Below are 21894 nucleotides of genomic sequence, written 5' to 3'. Positions count from 1 at the left end.
AAACATCTGGGGTCAAGAATTTGAGTATTTGATGGAGGTCATAGAGACTGATGAGTTCAAGTTTTCTCACTAATTAAGAACAAATTAATGTAAGACCTGGGATGAAACCTCGGACATTCGACACTTAGGCTTCCTGAATATTATCTAAATGTGAACAGTTTTTCAGGTGAGAACAAAGTCATTGAAGCAGTTAAGTCACTGTTGACCTTTTCTCCTAATCTCATTTACACGTTCTTATTGTTCATGAATTTTTCTGGGGGGGAAAAAAAAGGGTATTGGGAGAAAGAAGTGGTTCTGGAGGTTGAATATGGAAAGAATGTAGGCTCATTAACGTTCCCAAGTGATTTAGTATAAAAGTATTTGTTACATACAAATCAATGTTTCATATGAAATGGATTATTTTTTTTACTAGAGTTCATATAAAAATCCTACCTGTCAAGTGATGATATTTTCTGTCCCTATCAAACGCATAGGGAATTTGTAAACATATACAGTAGTTGTACCTTGTATAATGCTTTAATATCATTTACATTTTTTATTTAAAAAAGTGGTTAAACATTAGCATCACATAACCTGGCTAGAGAAAGAATCTTGAAAAATTATTCATGTTTTCTGTAAGTAGGGAGGTATTGAAGATTATGTATCATATTTGTTTAGCAGTAAAATTTTAGGTGATTAAATATTGAAACCAGTGATTTGCCCTACTCTTTTGCCTCACATATGCTACTAGTTTCATTCCCACTTTTGGCCTTCTTGTCTCTGGCTGTCTCTGTTCTACCTCTTTCGCATTTGTATTGTGTTCATCTGTGTTACAGGAACAAACTCATTCTTTGCTTTGCATTGTTCTTCCTTCATGTTTCCATTTTCTTTTTTATGGATAATTTCTCTTTGCATTCCCTGATTTTTTCACTTCCTTTTCTCCTTATTACTTTAAAGAAAGAAAAAAAAAAGAGTCCCACTTGTGGTATTGTTTTAAAGACAGTCAACTATTGTATGTGAGGGAAGAAAAAGATAAAAAGAAGGGGTGGAGAAGGGGTGGAGTGGGGCTGGTTGGTTGACTTGGGGAAGAAAAGAGGAAAGAACAGCAGAACTGGGCTCTGTTCCTGAACACTGATGAATCATGGACATTTGTTAAGACTTGAAGTTTTGTCACCGAGTTGTAACTAAGTTTATGATGACAGTTCATCTTTGATAAGTATTTTGTTGTTGTTGAAAGGGAAAAGTGTTACACATTTTGAGGGAAAAAAAAAAGTTTAAAGGAAATGTATAGTCTGTCCAATATATAGGAAATCCAAAAGTACTCTCATAATCTTTTGAGAAACATCAGGTCTTGAATATAAAGAATTTTCAGGTACTAACAGAGAAAGAGACAGAGATGAGTGAATATACACAGTCCTCCCAACAAAAAACATGCTTCTTCTTATTACAAATAATGACTACTAACCACTTGAGTGATGTAATTAAATAAATTATATCATTATCAATGGCAGCTAGATTATGAAATGTTACTAGAATATAATAAAGACAAAGATCTTTATTTTGAATTCATTTGATATTTTAAAGTTATGCATTTGGTTTAAACTTAGGAAAATTAATCTGCAAGTATGCTGACAAGTATAAATTCTATCCACAAAATGAATGACATCTTGGCGAAAGACAGATTGATCTCTGTGTAACAGAAAGAATGGCAGTAACATCCAGGTAATAAATAGGCTTAGCTTGAAACTCAGGATTCAGTTCACCGTTTTACTTTGGACTATCGTCACCCAGGTTGGCAAATTTATGAAATCAATTCTTTTCTTCTAGGTAGCTTGGACATTGAGAGCATCATATTCGTAAAGAACAAGTTACCTTATAGTAAAATTTAAGGAATTTGAATAAGAAAGAGAAAAATCAATTTATATAAATTGAAATTGTATACAATGCAAGCTATCTTTAGTATTGTTCAAATCTCTGTTCTTAGTTTTAAAGGTATAAAATGTTGAAATATTACTGATTCAATTATGAAAAAAACAATAGAACATTTGATAGCATATGACAATATCCTTCAGCCAATTAGGCATTACAGTATTTCTTCCCCAAACTATCAGGAACCCTTAGAAATTATATCCCACCACCTTATATATCTTGAAGAAAATACTGTTATTATATAAAAATGTTTGCTCTATTGATTTTCCAGTGTTTCCAGATACAAAAATTAGAAGTTTTCATCTCCCATTTGTGATAGATGAGTAAAAAAGAGATTGTATCATTGTCATCTGTTAGTGGAATATGGGATTTTAACTCTAAGTTTACTGACCAGATCGTCATGTCTTCTTTGTAATAACAGTTGGCATTTTAATCACCTAAGTCTAAAATATGTGGCTCCAAAATCAAATGACTGCTCTTTTATTTTCTCTCCCGTGCTCATTACTGCAGAAGGAGAAATTCCTAGGAACACCCTTTTGTGGTGCTTCAGTGGACACTCATCTAATTAATTAATTATATGTATCTGTACTGAAGGTGAATTTGATTCCTAACATACCCAAATGCTTGTAGAAATATGCTAGGTTATAATGGTGTTTTATTGTGTGTAAAGCATATTAAGAACCTAGTCTCAGGAGACTCATATCAAAAAATGATCTTTTCCTTTCTCTCTCATGGATATCTGCATCCATGAAATTAAAAAACAAAAAAAAAACAAAAAAAACTGAAAAGAGTGCCAACAGTTATTAGTTTTTGTTATTTCAAATGTTGCTATCTATCTCTTATTAACTACTTCCCATTGCATTTTTGTTGCTAGTGAATACTTAGATAAATAACTGAATTCTCTACTTCCTTGTGTCAGTGTAGGCCTAAGGAAATGAATTCCATATACTTTGTGCTATAACTTACAATTCAAACAGCAACAACAAAACTCCATATCTATTTATGGAGAAGGATCTTACTATGAAATCTAGATTTCAGAGTCTAATAGAGTTTTTTTGTTTGTTTGTTTTTAATGGAAAGTCATACTGTAGGTGCTGATTTTTTCTGAGATATGCTTGGGTTTAATGGCTGAGGGAGGAGAGGAAGAGCAAAAATAAAAGAAAAATGAATGAAACGTTCTATGATTAACAGAGATTGAAAAATAGAATAGCATAAAAGCTATTGCTTGTTGCAGATACGGTATTTTAAATATAAGAGCTAATTTCTCTACATACTTAAGTTAGCATAAGTTTGCCAATACGAGACTCTGAAGGGCAAATGATAAACTTCCAATAAATACTTTTTCGTGTTACTTTGTGTCCATTTAGAAAAGGCATTTCTTTCCTCAAAAGCTTAAGGCGGTATCTGTCAATAGCTGTATTATTCAGGCCAAGAAAAAATGTCTTCTAAATATTTGTCTTGTTTTTAGGAAATATTTGACCATATTTGTTAACTAAGATAGTGTCTTTTCTGTGTTGCTTTCTATCATGGCCTCAACGTGCTGATTTAGTATAAAAGTACTGAATGTGAATGCTGACTTAAAAACCACTACACACTTTCTTAACAATTCTCCTGGGAATTGAAGCTTCTGAGTTGCTTTCTTTCGTATTCCCATGTCCTGAAAATATTCCCCAAGGACACAGATAACTGAAGCTTTCTGTCCATTTGTCTTTAACTTTGGCCTTCTTCAGCACACATCTGTGTGCGTGCAGAAGCATGATAGGGCCTCAAATCACAAGTATTTCTGATTGTGGCGCTTCAGTATACATTTATCTCAGAGACAGGTCATTTACTCTATTTGCATATAAAAAAATAAGGTCTGTTGTCACAGTTTTTCCCTTAGTTTTCTTAAGATATGCCAAAAAGCTAGAAAATTCATCATTTCCTTTAAAACTTTTCTAGCCAAGGAGAATTATTTTCCATTCTAGTGTCTGTGTCTGTGTCTGTGTTTGTACATGAGAGGAAAAAAAAAAAAAAAGGAAAAAGAAAGAGAGGCCATTTTTAGAGTTTCTTTGTCCTATTCTTTAATCCAAAATATTGAAGAAATTAATTTGATGTACTGAAAAATAAATAATAAAAATCATGCTTATACATACATACAAAAATGTATGTATGCTTATACATACATACATACTTACAGAAAAATACAACAGAAATATCAATAGAATTTTATGCTACCCATATGCATAGTATAACCTAAAACAAAAAGGTAGTAATAGGGAACATTTTGTGGCTATTATGTTCATATTGTTCTTAGTTCATTTTTAATTAATAAAAATGAAATGTATATGAACAAATTAAATATTTACATATAATAGCAATTGATAGACAAAAGTTACAGATCATAAATATGTCATAAGTAAAAGTCAGTGCTCTGCATGAGATCTTTAAACTTTATTAAAGAAATGATTAAATACAAACATCTGTATCTCTTAGCTAATCTTTATCAGAATATTTCCTCTTAAATGAATAGTAGATACTGATTTTTCACTTCTTGCGCACAGCCCATAATTCCAGCTTTGTCATCAATCTTTATGATTTATAAACATTTTATCTTGAATGGCAAATTTTGGTGACTTAATAAAATTTTATTAAAATTAATGGGATAGGATCTGATTTTCATGGAATTTTCCAAAATAACAGAACTGAACAGAAACAGTGCATTATGGAAGGCTATGGTTAATCCAATAGACACATAATGCTATGTTGTGAAAATGGTCTTGGTTTACCTTTCATACACAAGAAACAAAGCCACATTTTGAATATCCTCATTAAAAAGCTTTAGGTGGATAAAAACCAATTAAAGGAAAACTTCAAAACAGAGCATTAAGCAATGATTTAGGCTTATAGTTGACAACCAACCCTTTCAGAAAGAACTGTAGAAGCAATATCTTTCTTCAACAGCTTCAGATATTAGAGAACACAGTGCTTCATCAGAGTGATCGAAAGAAATTGCGATTTGGCTCAAAGGCCAACAAAGTTAATAATGAAGCCTGTCTTACCGTCTCTAGAACTTTATTACATTCTCTTATTCCTTAAGCTCTTTCTCTTAAACATATAAAATTGGAAATGGTGTACCTTAGTAGGAAGTCTGAAGTCATTATTGAAATAATTGACAGAATATAATATTTTTCTGCAGTGTGGCTATTATGATACCAACATATCATGTAGACAGTAATGGGCATCTAATTCTGCCATTCTTAATCCCCAGGCTGGGGAAGAAAATCTGCTTTTGAATCATTAAAAAAAAAAAAAAAAAAAAGCTGGACTTGACTATTTAGTTCTCTAATTTTGGAGTGGAAAGCTACCTTCAGTTATTTAAAATATCCATCTGAGCTGGAGTTCTCAATCTCATTCCATCCCACTTCATCTCTCATATGCTAGCTCCTGCTGCCACACTCTATCTGCTTAGCATAAAACAAACTAACTCAAGTCACCGTGGGGTGCCTTTTGTGAGGCCACTCAGAGTAAGAAGAAAGAAACAGAGAGCAAGATACAGATGTAGAGAATTTAAAGAAAACAAATAAGGCACACACAAAGAAGAGAGGTAAGGGGGAAGGAAACATCACTGGGTCAAGAATCATGAAATCGCATCATCTTTTAAAACGTTGCTAGTTAGTATTATCAGTCTTCCCTGTTTGGGGAGGTTGCCTTTAGAGAGATGGAAAATCAATTACGAATTAATAAGTGTCCTTCTGTTTTCATAAGCTCTCCTGAAACTAAAGAAAGGCTAATTAAAAATCTGACGACCTCCCCATAATGACACCTTTTACACATATGCAAGATGGTCTTTTTTTTTTTTTTCATCAGGAATGGTGTCAAAAGTGCTCTAATATACTATTACAAGGGGCTTAAGAATTTAAGATGTTCAAGGAAACCTTTCCACCCGGTACATCAGCGCCTTCCTGAAGGAGGCCTGTGTGGTCGGGAGAGGAGGCCTAACCCAGGACCCTTCTGTTTTTTCCTACGAGAAGGCCCGGGCACGCCTGCCACTGCTTCTCCTGCGGATGGAGGTGAAACTGGTCCGCAGACTGCTACTCTCTAGCTCTCTCTCCCTCTCTTAATTCCTCCTCCATATTTCAGGGGCATTTTGCAAATTGCCACCTGTTCCTGCTGCTTACCCTTTTCATGCCCTCACCGGGACAAAGTGAACTCGTCCTGTAGCAACGTTGTCAAGGCAGGGCAGCCCACTGGCCAGACCAGGGCATTCGGGACTCTTTGGCGGTAGTTACAAAGCCTTTGTCACGGTACTATGCTCCCTGGGTGTAGAATTCGTCCCTTCACCCCTGTCCTACCACACGGCAGGACTAGGAGGGTTTTACAGCATCAGGTCCTTCTCTGACTGTCCTCAGCCCGGATCCCGAGGCTCTGTCTTGCCAGGTGAGCGGTACCTGGGCGTGGGGCCTCCGCCACAACTGGCACTCAGCCACGCCGGAGGCTCTAGCCTTTGGCACTCCCGGGCAAATAAACAGTGCCACCTGGTAGGGAGTCAAAAGTGGTGCTTTAAAATGCAAATACAATCCCCTCCTACATTTGTTGTCAAATCACTTCTCCATGGTTCCTAGGCAGGCGGTGGATTCTGCGTCTGGGAGAAGGGCCGGGGGAACGCTGCCTGCCTGGGTAAAAATAACCCCCAAAGCCACGAGCCAAGTGCTCGGCCGGAGCCTCTGCAGCCTGTGGATACCCGGCGGGCGGCTGGCGGTCCCCGGGGAGCCCCGCGGGGCCGGCTCCGCTCCCCCTCTGCGCGCCGGGCGGCTGGGGCAAGCCGGCGCCGACTTTGGGAGTTCCTTTCTCCCTTGTATGGAGGGCTGCTCCGGCCCGTCTCCGCCCGACTGCTCTGACGCCCAGCCCTCCCCCTGCCCACCCCCAGCCGCCTCCCTCCGACTTGCCCGGAGAAGCCAGACGGAGCCTTTCTCTCTCTCTCTCTCTCTCTCTCTGCCACAAGTCTCTCCGCCTGCCATTCCCCCATTCCTGCAGCCACCCCACCCCTCCCCAGTGCCGTCACCCCTTCTCCGCCCCCGCCTTCTCCACGGCAATCGCGGGAATAAATCAAGGAGGAAACCGAGAGGGAGCGAGAGCGCGAGCGCCGGCGGGCTTGCCCAGGTCTGTTTCCAAAGTCGCCCTTGATGGCGGCGGCGGCGGCGAGACAGCCGCGGCGCCGAGCAGCCGAAGCGCGCTAGTGGGTCCGCCCGCCGCCGCCCCTTCCCCCCGCGGCGGGCTTCGCCCCTGCAGCCCCCGGCGCGAGCCCGCGTCCCGGCCCCGGCCCTGGGCGCGCCAGCCCTCAGACGTCCGCGGTCTGGGCTGACCGTGCTCCTTCTCCTCCTCCCGCGGTTTCCAGCACCGGTCCTTCCCCAGGCTGGGAAGGGAGGCGAGATTGATCTTCGATCGCGAAGATGGCTGCTGGCTGCCTGCTGGCCTTGACTCTGACACTTTTCCAATCTTTGCTGATCGGCCCCTCGTCTGAGGAGCCGTTCCCTTCGGCCGTCACGTAAGTGCCCGGGCAGGGCGGGGAGTGCGGGCCGAGGGGTGCCGCGGAAGCCCGGCGCGGGCTCCATTCCCGAGTTGAGGGGCTTCTCTGCCCGTGGGGGTGGGGAGTGAGCCCGACTTGGATCTGGAGAGGCCGAGCGGGAGGTGCGCGCTGCTCGCCGCCGGAATGCGCACGGAACCCGCGTCTCGGGAGCCTCGGCGGGGCCGGGCTGTCCTGGGAAACGTCCGCCGACGACTCGCGGCGCCTCAGCCCATCTCTAAAAGGATTCCTTGGACTTAAAAGAGTTTAGCTGTACTGTGGGAAAAGTTTCCAGCCAGATACCCGCTCTCATCAAGCCCAGTCCTATAAAAAGTTGTGTTTGGGTTGGGTATTTTGCACATAGGTAATTGCAGGCTGGCCAGGGTAGCGTGGACTTTTCCCGCACTTTCCCCGCACTTGGCCTCTGGGATGCTCTCTAATTGCTGTGGTATACAAACTCGTTTGAAGCCCAAATTACTGGGCGCGCTCGACAGCCTTCCTGATGACAGGAGTGCTCGCTTCACGCGGTAGAGGTGCTGTCCCCCCAGGGACTCGCAGGTACCGGGACCGTGCCACCCAACGTCCCTCACCCTCTGTTTGAAACATTTAAGTGCCGACAGACACGCGGTTCCTGTTCTTAGAATGGATAGAACCTATTCTTTGGGGGAGGGACTGTTTCCAGAGTCTCCTGCAATTTTCTCTTATTTTTACCATTTCTAAAATAGCTTAAAAAAAACCTCGCTGCTGTTCTGGAAATAGAGTGTTTGAAGGTAGCTGTATAGTCACAGGGCAGGAAGGGAATGAAAAATAATAATTCTCTTTTAGGCTGGAAAAAAGACAAAGTCAGTGGCACATAAAAATATACACATATTTTTAAATGCGCGGAATAGCCTATCAGGTCTGGGAAAGCATTTTTTTTTTTTGGTTCTTGAAGCTACTTTAAAGCTTCTAAGAGTAGGCAATCGTAAGTGGATGAGTCACTTTAATGAATTTTACATAACAAAAACAAAGCCCAAGGTAGCCTTCCCGGTATTTTTGCTATTGGGAATTATTTGCTGTCCTTTGTTGGCTGAGTGCTGAATACTGGAGTTTGTGGTGGATACTAACCGTGAATCTTTACCAGTTGAAATCCTGCAGCTATTATTTAAGGTTCAGCTTAAAGTATTTATTACATTAGGTGTCAGTGCAAGAATCCGAAGGATGCACATTCTAACCCGGCGAAGGGGTGTGTCTAATATTTTTGTCATTGATTTACAGTCATGTACCTTTTTAGATAATCTTCCATAAAAATGATTGCAGATCCTTTTTGTTATGAAGCACAAGGGTAAATGCCATCTGTAGATCTTCCTGTAATTGGCAGGATGTTCCAAGCGGATATTTTGAAACATGAAAAGAGTAAGAATTACACTGAAGATGCTTCAAAATTATTCACTCTTATTAAGAAATTACACTTCTATATATTTGTTTCTTTAGTCTCTTTGTAGCTTGGCCTGTAAAGCTAGAACTCAAGCGAGTCGCTTGCATTTTGTGTCAAAGAAGTGGTGCTTTAAAGCAGTCAATGTGTTCAGTTTACACATTTTTAAAGTGTTATTTTTAACTGACAATTTATCAATATTTCTCTCATTTGGAGGGAATGCTTCATCACACCATTAGGAAAAACTATGATTTTTTAAGATACTACAAAATACAACCTTTTATTCCTGAACAGACCATGCTAAAATATTAATAAAAGAATCCTTGTTGTAAGAAGGACGTCTGTAATAAATGTTTTCCTAACGTTAAAATAGCTCAATTTTCATGGTCAGAAATTCACTAAAGACAAGAAAGAAAATAAATAGTGGGCAAAAATAGGACTTAGGAAGCCACAGTTTCTTTTCTTTGAAAGGCTTTGAAATTTATTTTTTAACAATGAAAATTTAAGATATTTTCAAATAATATGAAACACTAATTATTTTGTAAAAAAGAGCTTAATAAAAGATTTTGTAGAGCTAAGTCAGTCTCTTTTAGGAAATATTGGCAATGTTTTTGTAAGGCTTCTGCATCTTTATTTTTTTGAAAAGTTGGTAACCTTCTGAGGAAAGGAGAAATGAGAGTTGGCATTTATACTTCATGTTGTATTTCTGAGTAAACTTTATGAAATTAAAAAAAAATACAGCATTAATTTTATTAAGATGTGGTGCTGTTTACTTTTCTTGCAAGAAAAGAGTTGATACAGAGAATTTATCAGGATAAATCTCAAATCTTTGGGAAAAATTCCAAGTTCATTAAAAACTCAGTACAAAGATTGTAGTGTCACTAAAAGCAAATTATTGTGCTTCTATATATACATTTCTCTGGAAATCATTAGTAAATTCTTTTGGTTTTTTGATCATTTTACTTTTCCCAGGAAAAGTAATGTAAGAAGTTTTTATCATCAGAAGAGGAAGAATATGCCACCAACACAGTATAAAATTTATTATGCACTCATGGGAGTGGGACCTGAATTAGAATTAGTAATACAAAGGTTTTTGTTTTTGTTTTTTTAGTATGTTTACAATAATATTAAGGGCTTAAGCATTATTATAATAAAACATAAATACCTTTCTAAATATTTTCTTTAATTTTCTCTGGTTTAACATACATTCTCATGTAGCATACTCTGAATTAAAATAGTAGTTAAACTGTTCTAAGAGGTAACACTAAAAAAACTGGGTTTTTTTTTTTTTCAAAGGAAGGAATTTTGATACAATTCTTTTGCTAGGTTAGGTTTTTCTTTTGGCAATGATTGTTTCAATAAGGTGTGAAACATAAGTATGCCATCTGGTAGCAGACACCTAGTGCATATTGGTTTGTATATGAGTGGAAAGTACATCATTTTCATGTTATAGTATGCACATGTTATATTGATAGTTTAAAATGTCGTTTTCTAAAGGGAATTCTCCCTTGCTTTAGAAATAATTTCTTGGCACATATGTGAAAACACTTCTATTTTAAAACTCAGGATAATAAGTATGGTAGCCAGTATTGTAATGTTAATTTAAATCTGTCACTCCTAATTTTAGAATCTATTTACAAATCCAGTTTTTTAAAAAAAGCACATAGTTATAACTACTATTCATGTTAAACTTTTATCTCAGTCATATCAAAATGCCAATCAGTCCAGAATAATTGGCTGGGAGCCCTTTGGTATATGGGAATTTTAATATATTTAAACTATATAATAGGATAAATATATTAGTAAGAATTACTGGTATCTACAGGAAATAAGCATAAATCTCATAAAAGAATAGTACTTTGGAGTTTGACTGCTTAGGATATAAATATTTTTCTATTATTAGACAAATTTACATATAAAGTCTACAGAAAATAAATTCTCTATGTCATAACTTTGGAATGGATATCTTTTTCATATGTTAGAAGTGACATAATTATTCTCATTTGGGCTTAGCAATTTCTATTCACATACAACATAGAGAAGGAAATGTGCCTTATGATAAATTATGAGATACAGTATTATATGTGAAATAAAACCTAAAAACAGTGAACATTAATAAATCCTTTTCTTAGATCTTTGATTAGTTTTCATCAGCTTAACCACATGACAACATTTATTATTCCACAGGTGTACATTTAAAATATGCAACAGTAGATATATTTTTCTAGACAAGTAATAACATGATATTAAATTTAGTAATGTTTATACATGGTTATATGGGTAGCTGTTTGGATAGGCATTTTGCATGAGCATTAGGCAGACTGAAATGGATATAGTCTGAGAAAACATTTTTGGGAGGGTACAAGAATCTAAGCTTATTATGGTCTATAAAAGGAAATAAAATGTGCCTTTTTTATTTTCCTATGGCTTTCACCAATTTAATTTTAATAAATACATATAAAATCAGATTCTATCACAAATTGTTCATTTTGAAAATAGGTAAAAACTTTACCACTCTCTTTCTTCGTAGAGACCTTGCTTTGTAGATGCCTTTCCAATACTTCTCCAACATTGATAAAAATAACATCATAAAATGCTCTTCCTTCTAGGGCTTACACACGGTGACGTTTTGCAGAAACATAAATAACACGTGGAAATTATGTATTCAAATTTACTGTTTACATTTAGAAGTATATAGTCATAAGAAATGACAATGCATTTAGGAATTTAAAAAATAATACCAAAAACCGTGCCCATAACAAACTGTATTATTTAAATTAATGTGTTCTCTGGAGTATTTCTATATTCAACACATGCACAGAAATTTCTGTTCTTTTTATTTTTCACTACAGATGCAAATATTCAAGAAAATAATCTGTTCTTCTGAATTCGCATCTTGTACCTAATATGTGTCGTCAAACTACTTATAACCTAAAAAGTGGGGATTTAAATGGTTAAAGTGAAATATTTTAGGCATATTGTCCAGTTTGTTGATTTCTTTCAGTGTCTTCCATGTGTGGACATAATCAACTCTGTTATGAGCATACTTAGATGGAAGTTTGGAAAAAAAAAAATCAGAATTTGTTTCAGTATTTCTGAAGAGTAACATTTTATTGTTATTAAAGTGACAGCCTTCCATCATTTGTAATAAAAGAGATGTCTATCCTAGTATTTCAAACCATGGGGAGTGACCTCTGTTGTATTACATCTATTACACACTTACCTAAGGCATATGGTATGTATCAGGCGCTGTGTCACACTGTGTGAGCCAGTCTTTCTTTTCCTGGACTATTTATGCATAGTACCACAACTGTTCCCTAAGCTTTCATATGGTTGCTTTCCAATAAACTTGGAACTGCACCGAGATAGTCAGCCACGTAGCTTACACATGGTTCGTGTTTTCTTCTGTATGCACAAAACCTGGAAATTATTGTGTCATATTGTTTACAGAGTTTAAGGAAAAAAAGTGATTGACTTCAGTGTTAATTGAGGTGAAAGTGATAGTACTTTGTGAAAATATAGTACTTACCACCTTTTCCTTGAGGGTCCAGAATATGTTAACATTGCATCATTATATAATTTGTCTAGTTTATCTTACTGTAGTACTCTATTTAATAGATAATATTTTATGTGTCTATCTATATCTTTCTCTATGTATATATAAGTGTACACACACGTATTTATTTTTAAACTTCTTCAGGTGTTTTGCTAGGGTAGAAGAACCTGAGTAAGGTAAGGTTATTAACAAAGGTGCATGCTGAAAGCTCTCTGCCAATCCACAACTGTTTATGTGGAGTAAATCTCATTCAGAATATTTTTATAACACCAGCATTTAAGAATAATTTTTTCAAGAGAATCAGATGAACTATTGAAAATGTTCAGGTCCTGTTGGACAAGTTATTAACATAATTGATGAGTAACAACAGAAACGTGGTTCTAAAGATAGGCTTGCAGTCTGTTAAGCAAAACAAATATGAGGAAGGGACTAAGCAAAACAAATATGAGGAAGGGACTATTGCACTTGAAGTGTTGGGCTCTTATTAAAAGGTCTTTGCATACTAAGCAATTTTATTTCTGCTATTTAGATATGGGATACTTTGAAATTTTTAAGAATTAAACATTTGACGCACCATGTTTTAGGATTCAAGGATAAACGTGCACAGGTTTTAAAATTTTGTTTGTAAAACCTAAACTTTTAGGTTTTTCTTTCTTATAGGCTTTATCTAATTTGTGGTAATTCAATTCCATTGCTCCTTTAAAATTTACCATTTATATAGATTCTAACAAGATTATAAACAAGGAAAAGATTGACATTGTGGCCTCAACAAACTGGCACACTTTTATAGTTAATTTCAATAATACAGAATCAGGCTGTTACATATGAAGCAATATTTAAAGTTCTCTTTGAATATGAATGTGGGATATTTCTGGCTAAATGTTATTTTAACATTTGCTTCTGCTGGTTTTTTTTTTTTTTTTTTTAACCATATGCTTCTGCTGGATTAAAAAAATTCGGATACATTTTAAATTCTATATCATAAATGGAAGAACAACTTAAACTAGAAATGATGAAATAATGGTGTTGCCCATTTAAAATGATTCAGATCTGGGGATAATCCTACTGTTTACCTGAAGTTCTTTTCCTTGAGTAATTAAAAATTTATTACAGTAGTCTCCTGGCAAATTTTGAAAAATAATTCCTGAATTCTTTCATTCAAATAATTAATTACTAATTCTTCTCTTTCTCTTTCTTACACACACACACATACACACACACACAATTACTATTCGTCATAGTTTATTATTATTTGTACGTAACATCACGTCAAATGGAGAAAAAGTTTTGGTTTGTTTTCCATCAGGTTACCTGTGCCAGACCTCAATTTTGGGTCCTTTGCACTTGAATCTTCACTCACTGTTTCGGGGACCTCTTACTACTAGATTTTTCTCTCTATAGGGAAATTGTTGAGGGATTTTGATGCACAGATAAATCTGTAATACGTTATCAACACTTTCACCAAAATTGTCAAACGGCCTAGACTGTTGTTCCTTTGACATTTGCCCACATACTGTGGGGATAATTGGGGAAAGAGTGAAGTGAGCTGTTGAGATTGTCCTCTGTCAGGCTATATAAAGGGATGGTTAGACATTAATGATGTTTCATTTTGAGGGTCAGAGGAGGAATGGCTCAGTAAAATAAATGAGCTTATGCACACTGGGAAAATCTGTTTTAAAAAAATAATCAAGAGGTGTTGTGGCGGTGGGACTTCCCTGGTGGCGCAGTGGTTAAGAATCCACCTGGCAGTGCAGGGGACACGGGTTCGAGCCCTGGTCCGGGAAGATCCCACATGCCGCGGAGCAGCTAAGCCCGTGCGCCACATCTACTGAGCCCGCGCTCTAGAGCCCACATGCCACAACTACTGAAGCCCACGCACCTAGATCCTGAGCTCTGCAACAAGAGAAGACACCGCAATGACAAGCCTGCACACCGCAACAAAGACCCAACGTAGCCAAAAATAAACAAATAAATAAATAAATTTATTAAAAAAAAAAAAAGAGGCGTTATGGTGGAGACGCTGTGAGGAATGATGCGTGTGTCAGTGGAGCAAAGGAGCCCTCAGATTTGCGAGGTGCAAAGTTACATTAAAGATGCTAAAGGTTGGCAGTTAGTTATTTTATTTTATTTTGTTTTGTTTTGCTTTATTTTATTTTCTTCTTTTTTCCCATTTTCCATGTGAGCTCGGTTATCCTGGAAATGCTGTTTACTGCACATAATTGTTTTTAGAGACCTAAATATTCATATATGGAAATTCACCTTAGAAACCAAAGACAGTAAAATTGTCTAGAGCTCAAAAAATAGAAGCAATTAAGCGTTCTTATTTTTTATATAACTCTGGGAAAATGGTTCATTGGATAAGAAATATTAGTATAACACTTTATTAAAACCTTAAATGCTAATAATCAAGAAAGAAATTCCATTAGTAAATTCCATCCCTTAGATTATAAGAAATGAAATAGCTTGCAGGTTCTAGGCTTCTAGGTAGTACACTGTAGACTATTTAGACCTCTAAGTACATAGTACCTCTTTTTAAAAATAGTTTTGATTTATGCTGTCTCTCTTAATGTCTCCTGTTTCAAAGATTTTTAGCATCAAATGTAATTTAATTCAATGATTAATGCAATTATTATTATTCAGAGCAAATTATGTAGTGCACTGAACTACATGCTGAGAATCCACATTGAGGAAGAGAGTCCCCAAGGAAGACATTCCCAACTCCAGGCTGATTGTGAAGCAGTGGAATCTGGCAATGCATGATCGAGGAAAAGCACATAACGTGGTGAAGAAATACGCCCGGGCTGTTTCATGTCAGGCATAGAACTCCTGGGTGGGAAGAGATGTTGGTGGGACTGAACCGTGAGTCTGAGTCTAGGTTATACAATTTTTGCATCAGAGCTCTCTTCCTACCTGACCCAAAGGGGAGTCGGGCATTGTTCACAACACATGGACATTTGTGGTAGCCCAGCTCTGGGTACTCAAATTTGGCTTTCATCCTAAGACTTTTATTTAATTAAAAATGAAATTAATAGGTTTTGAATCATAGTATGTAGAAAATGGATTAAAGAGACAATATTCTAAGCAGGGACAATGGGAGCAGTTAGTAGACTCTTGCAGCATCCCAGAGTGAGAGATGCCCAAGGTCTAAAGAGAATAGTGGCAGTGGGAAGGCAAAGCAGGGATGAAACATATTGTAGAGGTAAATATTCAGGTGCTATTGGTTATGGGATTGGGGGAATCAGGAAGAGAGAAGTGTTGGAGATGGCTCTAGGCTCTTTAACAGGTAGATCATGTTATACTGAACTTCCTAGACTAGACACAGAGGAGGAATAGCAAGTTGGTGGTGGGGTGAAAGTAACATGCTCACTGTTGGACATTTTGAGTTTGTGGTGTCTCTATAGATGACTATTAGGCCATTGGAAATACATATCTGAAGCAGATTTGGAGGCGAATTGAGTAACTTTGAAGCCAGAAAATGGGTCCATTCATTCATTTAGCAAATATCTATTTAGTATCTATTATGATAGGCACTGTGAGTTTCAAAAGAAGAGTCTTGATCCTTCATATTGCAGAGAGGTCGGATAAGATGAGCCCTTTAAGGAAATCACCAGGTCGTTGCTGATGTGACAGCAGTTTCAGTAGAATGTTTTGGATGCAAGCATGGTTTCCTTGCCTTGAAGAGTTGGTAGCAGGTGAGAATATGAAGGCAGCAAGTGCAGATTGTTCTTTAAAGGAACTTGACAATGTGAGGAAAGGGAGAGCGTGGCAAGTTCAGAGGCAGATAGTGTAAGGGATTTGGCGTTCTTTTGTTTTGCTTAGAGAATAGGAGTTTTAATAGGCCATTTGGGATCGCAGGTAGTAGAAAACCATAGGACTATCTTGAACCAAAAAGGGAAATATTTTTCAGTGGTAGTTGGAGCTGGATGATCAGTCATGGGAGTTAAGGTGAAGGATGTGCCAACACCTGCAGAAAGGGGTGGAGCTTTTATTAGGATCGTCTCTTGCTCTAGCCTCTGGTTTTCTTTGTTTGACTCCTTATTCTTCTCTGTCCTTGCAAACTGACTTTATCTGCTTCCTGACGCTCATGTTGTTGAATGCCTGTGAAGGTTTACATTTTCCCTATTGAAGCTTTCAAACAGTTTGAGACTAGACTCCTAGTCCAAAACATAGCCTCCTAAAGAAAGATATGTTGGTAATCTGAATATGGACCAGATGACCATCTGTAGCTCATTCATTTGAGACCAGGAGATGGGATTTGGAAAAAGGATTTTGGTTGCCTAAGCTTGGGTCACTTCTCATACCCTGGTCCAATCTCATTAAGAGGTATTGCACTGCAACAGGCCAGTTGCTAGTACCATGGATAGAGGAAGAAGCAATTCTTAGAAAAAGGTTCCTGGGGGGCGGGGGAGGTTGTAGAGGCAACTAAATAATTGTTACCAGAGGGGAGATTTGAGCATATCAGAGAGAGAAGACCAAATGGCAGAGAGATGAAAGGGATGAGAGAGGCCATGATTGATGGGTGAACGTTCTGACCGAGGCAGCTGAAGAAGGGATCAAGACGAAAAACACGGTCTTACAAAGTAATTTTTGAAATATGAAACAGCCTTGAGAATTAAAGCAGATGGTTGGAATATAGGATAGATACACTTTTAATTTACTGGAGATGTTTTTGGAGGAATGTTCCAAATTATATATTCCATGCTCAAGAAGGAATGACATGATTCAGAAATGTAATAAATGCACATTAGTAATGTTCACATTTTGAGATGTACAGACCAGAGTTTTTCTTTATTTGGTAGTAAGTAACAAGGCTCTAGTACATCACTGTATTTCCTTTGGACACAGCAGCGTTTGGTTCTCTTTTGTCTTTATTTCTCTTTTCTTTCTTTTTTTAAAATAGACATTGTCATCTTGAAGACCCATGGAGTTTTGCAAAATGTCATTAGATTTAATAAGTGTATGTGCTTATGATAGATGTTACAGGAATATCAAGCAAAAGAAAACAAAAAAAAGAACAAATAGTTCTTGATTTTGGCAATTTAGCCTTATTCACTTATTAAGTTTTTGGCAGATAGGGGTGGCTTATGGCCCTACTTTGTCCGTGCTTCTCCCCCACCCCCACCTGCCCAAACCCCATGTCCGTTCTTTAGCAGAGGGCAGAAATTTGAATTGAAACAGATCCTTGTAAAAAAAAAAAAACCCAAACAATATAATGAATTTAATAAGACAACAAACCACTGACAAGTATTCCTGCAGAGCATGTCCCTGGTCAACCCTTACAGAGGCATCTCAGGTCTCCTGAAGGTCTGAAAATCACTGGCAGCTGCCATCACAGCAGTTCCCTGAGTTTCCAAGATGACTGAATGAACGGTTAGGATTGCAAATGCCGCGGATCTAAGAATCAGTCTTGATCTCATTGGTCCCAGTGCAGTGTGGAAAAACCACCCTTGTGGTCTGTAACAAGAGATGGGGAGAGTTAGGGCGGATATTTATTTCCATTTTGTGACTGCTCTTTTTTCTCTTCCATAGTTATTCACCGTTTGCTTGAGCTAATTTTGATGTCTCTACCCACAGAAAGTCTGGACACTAATAATTACAGCTATCTTTCAATTATTGTTATATTGCTTTCTAACATATTTGAGCTCCTGAATGTGAGGCACTGTGAATTAATACTCTGCATGTTTTTTAATCCATCCAACCTTTAAGTCAGTCCCTTAAGATAAGTATTATCCCTGATTTATAGATGAGGAAGGTTAAGTTTTGAGTATGAAGGACTTTTCTGAGTTTTTTTAGGAAAAAAATTTGACCCCAAGCAGCTTGATTCTAGAGTCCTACACTTAGCTGCTGTACTTTGCTGCCCTTACATGGCAGGAGCCTGGATTTCTTTGCACCCATTATCTTACCTGTTCCAGTTGTGGCTGGCTGCATATTCTAGCAATGAGGCCAAGAGGGTAAAGGAGTCAGTGTAAAGTAGAGCAGAATTAACACTAAGTCCAACTTCTCCATCTGCAGAACAAGGGTAATATTAACCTAATCCTGAATCACAGTATTATATCATGGGGATCAAGTGAGAGGATGCATGGGGAATCTTGAAGGACTGTTTAATGGCCAGGCTTTATTATTTGTACCACGTGAGATTTCTCTGCCTTCAAGGGATCATGAATTGATGACTAAGGGTTAGTGAGCTAGATTATTGTGCTAACATATCATTTGGTCTGTTGTTTTCATTCAGAAAAACCTGAAATGAATGGGAAAAGGGATGCTTAGCAGGCCTTAAAAATGTTTCTTCTTAAAAAGTTGTGTAGCCTTTAATCATAAAGAGGAAATGAAAAGAGATGCAGTGGACTAGAGTGAGTGAAGTGTTCTGTCTCTAGGTTCAGGACACAACCTGTATCTTAAAAGGGACCACGAAGAAAACAGGACCACAAAGGATTTGATGTGCTTCGTCTTGACATTTCAGCCAGCACCTGTTGTATGAGATCTGTGCCACAGGAGATTGAGTCTATTTTTAAAAGTCACAACTTTGCCACTGATAACCTCTCATTGTCAAAGATGGAAGTTTTCAGCTTCAAGACAGAACATTTGCAAGTGAATAAAGCAATCTATCCATGATGTTTATAGAAATGATTTCAGACAACCCCACAAATTGAGCGAGCACAGAATAGTAAAATTGAGACCAGTTGCATTTTTAGTAATGAACACAGAAGTCAGAAAAAAAATCTGCCAAGAGCATACTGAAAAAGGCCAATTTTCGTTTGACTCATCCAATTGATGATTAGTTACACTCACTGAACCCCACTCCTTCACTTTATAATATAAATGGAGTTTAGCCTTTCACAAACACTGTTCTCTTATTGGTAGAAATAAAACAGTTAAATGAAATTTCTGCTGCACATTTTTAATTGATTCGTGGAGGGAAGAGATGTTTTAGATGAAACTTTACATTAATACCAATGACTAATGAGTACAACTTGATGGTAACCATTGAAGCAGCAAGTTTTCAAGTGCCAGGAACCTGCCTTTTTATGGCAGTCATTTTGACATTTGCCACGGAAAGGAATGTAAAATTCTTATGACGTCTGTCACTTTAAAAATACCAACCCTTCTTTGCCATAACATTACATTAGAATTGACTTAAATTTGCATCTGTGAAAATGTTAGGAGAGACAAACAAATGGGCCATGTGAAGCCTCAGGAGGATGGGCACAATGGGGTGTGTGCAGATTGCTCTAAATTAAACATGTAGAATGCTTGGTTGTCTCTCAAAACACCTGATTTTCCTGTCGATATAAATGTAGAAAATCGAATTAATTTTCATGAGGTGAAATTGTATTGTGCATGTGTAGCTCAGTTCCCGGGGGTTTGATACATGGTGTTAAGGTCGGCTGGTGAGTAATTGTTTAAAATTTATATTAATACTCGATGGCGATAAACAAACATAGGGGAATGGCAACTCATCACAGTGCAAACCATGCCTGATAATTAGATGAGGTCATTCATCTCCTTAAATTATCAGAGGTGACACAACCTGTCTGTGTGGTGTCTAAACGCCAGCTGAGTCCCTGGGTGTAAATGACCGTGACAGAGGGGCAGTTTGAGGGTTGCAAGCTTTGGATTTGGTCCTACCCCTTCTGTTGTTTTCCATAAGTGAAGTAGATTCGCCCCTGAGAGTCTGCTTTTATAATAGACACAGGGATCTAAAACCTGAGTTCAATAGGCTGCTCAGTATCTGTTTTTCAATTTCATTTTTATGTTTCTGTACCCCCACCTTAATTACAAGCAAACACATTATTTATATATATATATATAACTGTATAACTATAACTAAATATATGTGTGTGTATGTATATATATATACACATATACACACACACGTAATGTATGAATATTAGATGTTGGTTCCATGCTGAGTGTCAGTGAAGCTGCGTTTCTGTAGGTGACTATCGAGTACTTCTAAATTCTAAAAAGTGACCATTTATGGTGTGGTTGCAGCCTTTCCAAATTTCGTCATCTGAACCACAGAACACAGATAATGGTTTGAGTGACGATTTTTTCAGTTCTCTGAAAAACGGTTCATGGCTAGTGCCATTCTAGAGGCATACAGGGGAACTTAATAATGGATGGTTTTGAACATTAGGGCTTAATTCCCTCTTGGAATTTGCCTGGTTGGTTAATAATGTGGGTTCAAAGCTCAGTTCTACCATTTATTAGCTGGGTAACTTGAACAAGTTAACTCTTTCATTGCTAAAACTTCATCAGGTTGTTGTGAGAGTTAAGAATGTTAATTCATACGAAGCACGGCACATAGAAAGTACTGGATAAATATAATTTGATTAGAAACAGGAGAATTTGGTGGAGTCAGGTGACTTGAGTTCCGGTTTGCCTCCACCACTAACTAGGTGTGGGACCTACCTAGGTAACATCTTGTGAGGAACAATTCCTGGCTTTAGCACCTTCTGTAATTGCTCACCGCCCAACCGTTTCCTAACAACTAGGTCTTAGTTGTCACGTGTCTGTTGAGCATAAAGGAGATGTTTCTTGGTACCCGAGTTACTCCACTGCCTTTGAGGATGCCACTGAAAAGGTCCCACCCCCAGCCCTCACATTTTAGTTTTCTCTCTCACAACCTTTCTGAAAGCCAAAGTGCTGAAGTTTGATGTTTTCCTCCCTTTTTAATACTCTGTGCTCTCCCCAGTTGTACTCAAGCATGGTATGGTACCAGACTCCTTTCTTTGTCTGTTTGAAGGGCCCGTTAAGAAATACATAAGGAAGTCAGTGACCTTGCATTCTTGTGTGCAGAGAAATAATGTTAGTGGCCTATTGTCATGTGAGATCTTGATTCTGTGAAATAGGCCCTAGATGTTCTCATTTGACAGTATATTTCTAGTACTTGTTGCAAACTGTCTGCAAATGGTAACTTTAAAATATCAGCAATAATAGTGATACTTGTGTAACATAGAATGGTGCTTTCTTTTAAGATGAGCAAAAAACACATAATCCTATCTTACCCAAGGAATAAATGAATATTATGAAGTGTTTTTAGAAGAGTATAAATCAATTATATTGTACTGTTTAAAATACTTTTTCAAGGAGAATTAATATTAGGGCTCATTATTATGCGTCTTAAAGTTTGGAAGAGGTGTGTGTGCAGAATCACACTAAGTATGACCTTTCCTTCTGCCCAGTTAATTAGCTTTCCTCCTAGTAAGGAAATTCCTAAATGAGAGAAGTTAGAGAAACAGCTAAATCCTTAAGATTTATGCAAAAAAGATGTGAATCAGACTAAACGAAGGAGATTGAAGACTGACCGTGACCACTGGTTTAAAGTACAGTGAATGAAACAAATCAGACAGAATCTTCATAAATGCATCTTATATGAAGACGGAGAGAGAAAATGAATTCAGTAATCTAGACTCACTTGTTTATTTTAGTTTGGTGTTTTCGACACTGTGTAATGTATTGCCACAAACT

At 37.6% G+C, this 21894-nt stretch overlaps 1 protein-coding gene across 3 annotated transcripts in view; it reads left to right on the top strand.

Annotated features, from left to right (window-relative positions):
- The first annotated feature begins 6829 nt into the window (after positions 1–6829).
- The window catches only part of CACNA2D1 (calcium voltage-gated channel auxiliary subunit alpha2delta 1), a 500765-nt gene continuing 485700 nt past the window's right edge, over positions 6830–21894 (top strand). Inside the window, exons 1-2 of one of the 3 annotated variants that reach the window (XM_068550454.1) lie at positions 6831–7050; positions 7286–7435. In XM_068550454.1, coding sequence (XP_068406555.1) covers positions 7341–7435 — 95 coding nt within the window. In that variant the 5' untranslated portion in view covers positions 6831–7050; positions 7286–7340. Of the gene's footprint in view, positions 7436–21894 lie in introns of all 3 variants that reach the window. The other 2 variants (XM_068550457.1, XM_068550455.1) reach the window with 2 other exon arrangements.

This window comes from Eschrichtius robustus, chromosome 8, assembly GCF_028021215.1.
Source record: "Eschrichtius robustus isolate mEscRob2 chromosome 8, mEscRob2.pri, whole genome shotgun sequence".
Taxonomy (NCBI): Eukaryota; Metazoa; Chordata; class Mammalia; order Artiodactyla; family Eschrichtiidae; genus Eschrichtius; species Eschrichtius robustus.
This window is presented reverse-complemented; position numbering and strand designations above follow the sequence as displayed.